Genomic DNA, 9,802 nt, shown 5'->3' with positions numbered 1-9,802 from the left:
TTTTATCGCGGCCTTTTTGACATTACTTTTGGATCAACCCTCGTAGATGTATGGACAAAAAATTTGATACACTTGTGAGGCCTATGAACAAAATCTTATATATTTTGGTAGTAACAATGTTTCGATAAAGGCTATTTTCATTTTTATGAGCTGTAATTTGCAATTAGACACATATTCAAACAAGAGGCACATGGGCCACATTGCTCACCTGGGCAACAATTGACATAAATTTCTCAGCATCACAGAATCATATACAAAATATCTGGACAATATAGTTTAACAGATCCTGTATTTAAAAATAATATTTTTTTCCTTGGATTGTCTATTTATCATTAAGCCCTTTTTGTCACACGATGATTTTATAGTCATTTTACACATCAATCATTACAGTTCTCAAGCAGATCTAAATCGAATGGGACATAAACCTACATCAAACTTGTGAAGCCCAAGAATTGCCCAGGGGCCAAAGTCTAAACAATTTTTAAGAATCAACATTATGTAAATTGCTTGCATATAGATAATACCATATAGTATAACATTTGAGTTTTGGTGAATTTTAAAATGTTTTTCTTTTGTAACATTGGATCCCCAATGCGGCCCCACCCTACTCCTGAGAAAAATAATTTTGGCGAATTTGAATCTACACTATTTAAGGTTGCTTTCACTCAAGTTGCGCCTTTTCTAAGAATTTTTTTTTTATTTTAAATGATTTTTCTCAATTTATTCCTATGTAAAAATGTATCCCCTCCCCATTGTGCCCCACCCTACCCTCTTGGATAATGATTTCAACAATCTTGAATTTACCCTACCTGATGATACTCCACACAAGTTACAGCTTTTCTGGCCAAACGTGGTCTGAGTAGAAAATAAAAGCATCGATATATTCCTATATAGAAATTTGAGCCCCCATTAATTGTGGCTCCACCCTACCCCCGGGGATCATTATTTGAACAAACTTGAATCTACTCTATCTGAGGATGTTTCCACATAAGTTTAAGCTTTTCTGGTCAAATGGTTTTTGAGAAAAAAGATTTTTGAAAAATATCAACAAATTTTTCAATAAATTCTAATTATCTACCCTTAAAAGAAAGAGAGCATAACCCTTTACTTTAACAAACTTGAATTCCCCTCACCTAGTGATGCTTTGTGCCAAGTTTGGTTGAAATTGGCCCTGTGGTTCTGGAGAAGAAGTCGTAAATGTAGAAAGTTTACAGACAGACAGACGGACGGACGGACAGAGGGTTATACAGACGCCGTACAAAAAGTGATCAGAAAAACTCACTTGATCATGAGCTTTCAGCTCAGTGAGCTAATAAAAAAACCCATATATATTATTAGTTCTAACAAAAGCAAAATTTCAAACGTGCATGCATTCCATTTCCCCTTTAATTAATTTTTATCTAAAAAAATAGACTCAAAAGTGATACAATGATTTAATTCTCATTCACAATCGACTAGTCCTGCTTTTAAAGTGTAGAATAATTCTCTAACAGAACTTTTGGTTAGGATACGCAAGAGTTAGCGTTCGTTGCTGGAAGTCGAATAGAAAACTGGCAAAATTCGGCAAATTCCTCCCAACTACAGCCTTTAGAGTAGCAGCACTCGTTCAGAACATTCCTTTTCCTCCTGATGCTGTGTACGGAGTCAGGTGACAAAAACTTCATGGAGGTGGATTTGTCAATAAAGATCCCCTTCGTATTTTGGTTATCTGTTTCATCTTTAAACAAGTATAAAACATGTAATGGCAATGTCAAACTTAAAACATTTAATTTTGTTTAAATCAGCTTCGTGATTTTTTCCATACATACTAAAGAATTTGAAGTTTACATGAATATATTTTTTAATAATCCTTTTTTTTAATTTAGTATTTGACATTGTTAGCGAATAAGTAAAATCACAGATTATACTAGTAGCAAGAATAAGATGACAAACTTTTTAAATTTTTATTTAATATACGACTGTATAGAGAAACGTGATTTGCGGAATAATTGAAGTTACTGTTACAAAACGATCTTAGATTGACCGAAATTTACTTTTCTTGAATTTCAGTGAAGATTAATTGACTTTATTAGAATTATTAGTCATTATTTTGAAATTAATTCATAGATTTACAACCTGATATCGTTCATTTTGAAATTAAGCATATTACATAAGGTAAATGTACTTTAATCTAGACATCCGATAATCACGGGAAGAAAGTTTTTTTTAAAACTGTTAATGTATTTGCAATTCATGAACATGTAATTACAAATTTGTGACACGAGTATATCGGAGTAAAGCAGCGCTGTATTTTTAGACCGTTTTGACCTCCTTTAAAAGAGGAGCTTTATATTAAAAAATATATCCAAATTAAAAATGTACAATATTTGGACTAGTACTATTCTCCCCCCCCCCCCCCCCAATAATAGTCTGTAACTAAACTAATCATATCTTAGAGTTTTAGGCAGATTTGATGGTTAATTTGCTGACCATTCAACTTCCTTGATATACTGTAAACGTATTTTATTTGGCGTGTAATATATTTTGCGGAAAATAGTTTTTGAACAAGTTGGCGTGGATTTGAATTAGCTAATTCCTAAATGTGACTATTCTTATACATATATGCATGGCATTTAGTGATGTTCTTGATTAAGTGGAAGCCGCATTCCACAAAAAACGCTAACTAGAATACACAGGCAAATGTAATACGTTTACAGTATATTCGCAATACATATACATGTTATAACATATGTTAAACGAATATAGCTGATTAAAGCATTGCTGTCTACTTGTGACCCACTATGACTATTACTGAATTTTACTGCAATGAATTTTCTTAACATACATTCATCTATTTAATCAACCACTTATAAACATGATGCTCAAATTTTCAATGCAAAACATAAACATATATACATGTTATTATGAACCCTATTAGAAAGAAGACTCATTAAAAAGAAAATGTTATGCTTATTTTATACGCGCAAGGCCTGTGGTAGACGCAGATTAAGAGCTTACATTTATTGCTGATCCTTGGTTCCTCCGCTGCATCAACTGAGCGTTTGCGTATCCGGTAAATGTCCATTCTACACGCCAGGTCGACGTGTTGATCGAGTTCGAAGTGGCACACCCGGTGACAGTCGTTATGCCATAGTGAGCGCCATTCAGCTTCCGTCCTGTCAAATAAATATACCATTAAAACTAATTATGGCGTCATCAACGGCATTAGTTTATACTGCGATCCTTTTTCTATAAGCCATTGTGTAATTAATGGAAAACATCTGTACAAAGCCGTTTTATGGCAATTTGTGGTATTTTATTTGGTCACTGAACACTTTCAATCTGCAAATAAGTCCTCTTAATCACCAACAATGTTTACATGACTGTTTATAATTTTTCTTTTATTTATGAACGAAAGTTCCTTGCGTGATAAAACGCTATATATTAAAGTATGAAAAAGATTACTCAGTAAATGGTTATTTTTTATGTGGAATGTCGTCAAAAGGGTGTGTGGTCGGTAAAGACAATCCTCAGTGAGCTTTAATAAATAAATGTGGCCTTCAGGTAACAAGTACAAGAATTAGCAGATGTATATTATTAAACATTTCAAAAATAAATTAACCACCCCGTCAAAAACAAGGAACAACTAAAACGCTCATAATTGTTTTTATTACCTCTAATTTCAGGAAGGTTTTACTTCGGAGACATCTAAATATTCATTGAATGATGAATACACGTAATGCTTGATAGTTGCACAAAACTCTTTTTTTCTTTTTTCTTTTTTTTTGTATGCCGGATTAGTGCTATTATACACTTTATTACAAAGTCAGAGTGTTGAAAACTGTCAAAAGCATGTGCATTTTATAGGAAATAAATGAATTTAAAAAAAACCAGTTCCATCCTGGAAGCCCAATTCTAAACATATTTGAGGATAAATTAATATGATATTTAGCTATACTGGGATACCTTGTACTCTACTAGTAAAGAATTTTGTCTATTGGTCTATTTTTGTATATTACATTTTGTATATAATTTAGAATATTTGTCGTTTGGTAAAGCATTTTGTCTATTGGTGTATTTATATATTATATTATTAGTACATTTGTCTATTGGTAAAGCATTTTGTCTATATGTCTATTTGTATACTTGTATTATATTATTTAATATATTTGTCTTTTGGTAAAGCTTTTGTCTATTGGTACTTGTCTAATGGTAAAGTATTTTGTCGGTTATGCTCAAATAGAACCTTTCATATTGATGATGTAAAGGATTTTATCTTTAAAAAATCACTTTAAGGCGAATTTTTTTTTTATGTAATATTCACAAAACATCGAAGGACAATAATCAAAAAACACAATGAGAGCTCACCAGTCGCATCATGTTTAGAGATTAAAAAAGTTAAATATTCCTCATTGAAAGTGAAGATTTATAGACCCCTTCACGATAACTGCGATACTCCTCTATTGCAGGGCAAATTGATCTACTTTGCCGAAATTTTAGTAGATAGATAATTAAATGACGTAAATGAAACAATTGACGTTACGTCATATTTCACCAAATTATGTCGTTTTGCCCTGCAAAAGAGCAGTACCTCAGTTTCCGTGAAGGGGTTAATACACCAACTGACCAAGCGAGCCAAACTCTCTTGAAACTGTACATGTTCTAACAATATCTTTTTATGATTATTGATATTGAATAAAATATTGAAATAACTAATAGAATAGTATTTTTTAACATTAACATTTAAACATTTTTCATATGATTTGTCTTATTTAAAACGCTATTCTCAAAAGCTTGATTTTAAAATTTCCCGACCGAATAAATTAGTTAACAAATGTATTAAGCATGGTAGATATAGTTATACTATTATAATTTTGTAAGTATATATAAATATTAAATATATTTACAAAAATAATTAGAGTAAATGGAAAATGAAAATAAAAAGCTTATATAAATGACTAACTTTTCTATTTACTGTTGCACAAACTGTTAACTTCAATTGAACACCTGGTTAAAGCAAGCATTATTTACTTGCATACAGTTATCAAATGATGTTCTCACAAATTTTGTTTTAAAATTTGACAATCTGATAAAAAAAATTAATGCATCATCATAAAGAAGATTTTTAAATTCAGGAGAAAAGTCAACATCCATCTTTAAAAATTATTTTCCTTACTCAGAGCCCTTATTTTCATCGGGTTCATCTAAAAATGGCTACGACCATCATACACGTACCCCTTTGACTATGGCTTCTATGAAGAAACCAACCTTATCCCCAACTACAAAGGTTCATGAGAGAAGGCACATACATAATGTACATCTCTTATTTTGATAAAGCTGAAAACAATTACTGTCAATGATTATTCATTATGTCCCTGATAAATATAATCGTAGATATTTTAAATTCAATAATTCTCAAATTTTCAGGTTAAAAGCAATAATAATTTTACTTGATGATTTCAAAGTTGTGACTTTGTTTAAACATACATACCTTTGTAGAAAAACTGGGTTGTAGCTTTGGTAATGGATAGCTGCCGTTTTAACTTGAGTGAATATCCAAGAGAATGTCCATAAACTCAAACCAACTAGTACCATAACGTAGCTATAATTCACAAATTAATAATAGGAAACGTTTTAATCAAGAGATGATTTACAATTACAATTATTGATCATACATTTTGGTTGAAATGCAGTCTGAAATTGGGTATTTCTTTCACCTAGTTCTATTTCTTAGAACATCTTTGATTTTTCTTTTGGTAATTGATAATTGTACAATATGGTTAATTTTCAATACAAGAAGTACTAAAACTATCAAAGATAAGAATACAAAAAGATATGGTTTTTGTATCAGTTTTAAAAGTTTTACTCAACTTTCAATCACAAGCATATTATTTCTAAAGTATTCTAAATTTTAAAAAGATTAAAAGACTATCACGTTTATTATGTTTGCTCCAAAGTCGAAATTAGTGTAGACTCATAGATAAGTTGTCCGTTCTTTTGACTATTTTGTTCAACAATAATAGCTGCACTCTAGCTTTTTGTAAAATAGACACTTAAAAAACTGTAGTTCATGCATCGGGCATTGCTTTAGACCGAAAATCAGCTTTGTGTCACAAAAATGAGATCCCTTATGAATACAAAACCAGAATAAATCATATGCATGCCTTTATCGAAATCCAAACAAAATTCATTCAACAAACTAATTCTAAAATTCCTCTTTGATTGTTTTTCTTCCCTCCAGCAGCAGTCTTTGCTCATATACAGGCCAGGCCTATTGAAAGCATTCTACTCTCTTTTCTATATATATGAAAGTTGTTTTCTATTAAGAAATAATAATTTCTTTTCAGTGCATACGCCCGCCTACCGCACGAGGAAAGATATTAAATTAAGGGTGATACCATTTATAGGTATAACATCAATGAACGAATTCCCGCGAAAAAACATTAGACAAGCAATATGTTTATATATTGTATTAAGAAATTTTAAAAAAATCAAATTTGAAAGCGAAGACGAATGATATTCTCCCTTGAAAACATTTTGTGAAATCTATACTCAATGTAAAAGATATGAATTATGATTCTCTTACCTTATTACGACTGATGTCTTCCGTTTTCTGGTATCAATTGGATTAGAAACAACTTTACAAGGAAGATATATGGCATCACACTGATATTTGATGAGCTAACAGCGAGATGGCAGATGTTTGAGGTGAGGTTTGATTTCTCACTTCGTGACATGATTGGAAACCAATTTTCAAACGCATGCCTTTGATCATTTACGATGATGAAATCGTCTTTGCTCATGTCCTTTTTAGTTTTTAACGTGATCTAATTGTTATCCGAATGGTATTTTTTTCCGCCATACTATGTATCTTTGGAGTGTCAATTGTCTGGCATTTTTTTTGCGTAATGCATGCGATTTTCTCTAAAATGTTCTACTTTTTAAAAAGTACGTGTCTTGTAATAAGTGGGTTTATTAATGAAAGAAGATAATAAATGAATAAATATGGTATCTAGATTCTTTCTATAGTAATAATGTATGATTTTGTTGAAGTTTGGTTAATCGTTTCACAACGTATTTTACACTTTTGAGATGTAATTCCTTTTTTTGCAGTACAAAAATTACCTTTGAAATATGATGATAATAACAAACACATCAGTCTAATATTACCCTCGCTACCAGACTGAAGCATATAATTATACTCTACTGATTTGCTATAAAAAGAACTGTTTCAGGTAAATCAACAATTAAAATAACAAATATTTAAAGTAGTGGAGTGGACAACGTTTGCCCTTCTACTTTTTTTTTTATTATTTATACGAATCTCAAAATCTGATTTTTGAAATATAATACATCTCTGTACATCTTCTATCCAATATTTTGTAATTTGTTCTCTAAGAAGCCCAGTTAAGATAAGATAAGGTAAGTTTGTTCATGATCATCCCGGTTTTCGCTTTTGCTCCCTATATAGTACATTTTTATTCTGTATTAATTATTTTTACCAACTTCTTTGACCTCATAGAATAAAAAAAAGATTGTTATAGTGAAACTAGCAGGACATCTGAGTTCATTATTATAAACTATTGTACCTGAACTAAAATTGTTAAAGAAGATTGGGGAACAAAATAGCGCAAATATCCATTTGGTTTAATCGTAAAATACAATTTCAACTTTTTTCTAAACTAAACATACTAGTCTTGATAATGTTATAATACAGGTTTACAAAGCCCAATTTCTAACTATATGCAGTTTTAAATATTTAACAATAACGATAAGAAAAAAAAAATCTAAAGTGTTTGGCGGTATCGAACTCATAACCTAAAAACCATAGCTCTTTAATGTTTCCTTATGTCTGGTGCTCTAACCACTGGGCCATTTCAGTCACAACAAACTCAATTGTTAAATGCTATCGGCGGCTTCAACCACGAATTTACGGACTTGTATTATTTTTTTTAAACGTTCAATTGTTGCGATACAAAATGACATTCTTAAAGTATAGTGGGTCATCTCTCCACGTTTTCGTAGATTAAAATCGGTTTGATTTCCTTTAAACGTCATATAGACTATGACAAAATTATTGAGCTCAGACCCACTCCATAAAAGAAAAGGCATTTAAGTTCTAAAAATGACCCTTTTTGGAGGTTTTGACACGCATACCCAGTTTAAATCAACCTATTCCAAATATTTTACATATTAAAGGGTTATACAATCGATGTCATGGCAAATATACATTGTTTTTAATAATTTAGAGAGAAATTATGAGATTTGTTGATATTCTAATTTTATTGTATCTTATCCATCCTCATATAGGCAGTTTACACGCCTTATTCACTCATCTTCTTTATGACGACAGGAGACATGTGTCAAGGTAAGGTCATAGTGAATAATATAAAAGCAAAATAATTATGTAAGTAGTTAACTGTATGATTAAGAAAGAAGTATCTTATAAAATTATTATATTTATACCTTCCTTGTTAAATTTCCTCGATTTTTGAATATAATTTTATCAACCTTGAATTGTTTTTTTCCGATTTTTTTTATACCATTGATCTTCTGTTTTGCAAAAGTATCAAGAAGATTAATTGGAAACTCTAATTCGGTAAGTCGGTGAGCTCCAGTCCTCCAAGCCCTTCCCTAATGTCTGTTACTAATTCTTTTTCTGCAATTGTCAATATCTTAGCCTTGCGATTTCTCATGATATTTGTATTAACGTGTGGTCTTACCATTCAAAATCATCCTGAAAGTAAGAATTACACTATATTTATCAGGACCTTTGTTATTCATTTAAGAAGAATATCCCATGCAAAAAAAAATATCGTATGAATTGCTAGTATCACTTTTTAAGCACGATTTCGTTGTTCAATGAAGAATACGAGAGTTGTCCCAAAATAGCGTAGACAGAACACATAACTTAAAATCTGTTCAATGAAATTTCATTAAACTTCTTAGTTTCTTCCATGACCCTTTGGCTAACATTACTGAAAGATTCTAATCTGTACTTTATATAATGGTTGAGCAAATGAATAATTAGTAACATCAAGTTTTGTTAGGCGGCTCAGTGAAAAAATTCAATTCTTTACGTTGTTACTAAACCACTAACATCGTTCGCAATAATATTTTGCGTTTTATTTCCAAAAATGTCCTGTGAATTATTTTAACTTTGAACATGTACCCCGAGTTTTCATTCAACACATTTCTTGTTTTGTAATTCAATACAGTACAAACGATAAATTATACAAATATTAAATAAACTATGTCCAGTAATGACAAAAATATGTAATTATTTTTTGGAAATAAAAAACAATTTATGAAAATAAAGTAAGCACATTTTTGTTAATATTTCTTCAAAACTATGGATAAAATCTTAAAAGATATGTTTTACGGGAATAAAATGTTTATTCGTCCTTATCTTAAATAAAAGAAATTGAAATAAGTGGAAACTTTATTAGTATTATTATTATTTATTTTAATTTTAAATATCTTATTTTCATTTTTGATATATTTATGATTGAAATTTATTTTGCAAAAGTGAACCTCAGACCGATAGTATTTAATTAGCAGAATTTACCTGTGGTCATGCCCCTGATTATTATCGATGCATGATTCTGGACTTTTAAAAAACTTCTATGACGTCACCCATTGTATTTAGTCAACGTTTATTTTCACTATTCAACCAGCAGGTGTTGGATATATGAATATCCAACTGATAGGAGTTGGATATTTTTAATATCCAACCGTCAATCAGTTGGATATTCAAATATCCAACTGGGCATTAAACAAAGAAAACTGAAAAAATGTTGAAACGTGTATTTCCAACATAAAT

The 9,802-nt window shown here is 30.6% G+C and overlaps 1 protein-coding gene across 2 annotated transcripts; it reads right to left on the bottom strand.

Annotated features, from left to right (window-relative positions):
- Positions 1–1,419: 1,419 nt before the first annotated feature.
- On the bottom strand, positions 1,420–6,649 carry LOC128184863 (probable insulin-like peptide 7). Of its 2 annotated transcripts, none has more exons than XM_052854489.1 (4): positions 6,566–6,649; positions 5,471–5,581; positions 2,998–3,155; positions 1,420–1,717 (listed from the first exon to the last, which is right to left on the bottom strand). In XM_052854489.1, exons 2-4 carry the CDS (start codon positions 5,572–5,574, stop codon positions 1,503–1,505), a joined length of 477 nt encoding a protein of 158 aa, XP_052710449.1. In that variant the 5' UTR covers positions 5,575–5,581; positions 6,566–6,649; the 3' UTR covers positions 1,420–1,502. The 2 variants fall into 2 exon arrangements, with proteins under 2 accessions (XP_052710449.1, XP_052710450.1); XM_052854490.1 differs by lacking the exon at positions 6,566–6,649 and adding an exon at positions 6,144–6,295.
- Between the last annotated feature and the right edge of the window lie 3,153 nt (positions 6,650–9,802).

The sequence above is a fragment of the Crassostrea angulata genome, chromosome 5 (genome assembly GCF_025612915.1).
Source record: "Crassostrea angulata isolate pt1a10 chromosome 5, ASM2561291v2, whole genome shotgun sequence".
NCBI classification, from domain to species: domain Eukaryota; kingdom Metazoa; phylum Mollusca; class Bivalvia; order Ostreida; family Ostreidae; genus Magallana; species Magallana angulata.
Note: the sequence above shows the minus strand (reverse complement) of the source record. Positions and strands in the feature narration are given on the sequence as shown.

Excerpts from the sequence above, each read along its gene's own strand:
- LOC128184863 (XM_052854489.1), bottom strand. The coding sequence starts at position 5,574 with ATGGTACTAGTTGGTTTGAGTTTATGGACATTCTCTTGGATATTCACT. Across the intron at positions 3,156-5,470 it reads AACCCAGTTTTTCTACAAAG|GACGGAAGCTGAATGGCGCT; the intron begins GTATGTATGTTT and ends TTTATTTGACAG. Across the intron at positions 1,718-2,997 it reads ACCAAGGATCAGCAATAAAT|ATGAAACAGATAACCAAAAT; the intron begins GTAAGCTCTTAA and ends ACTTGTTTAAAG.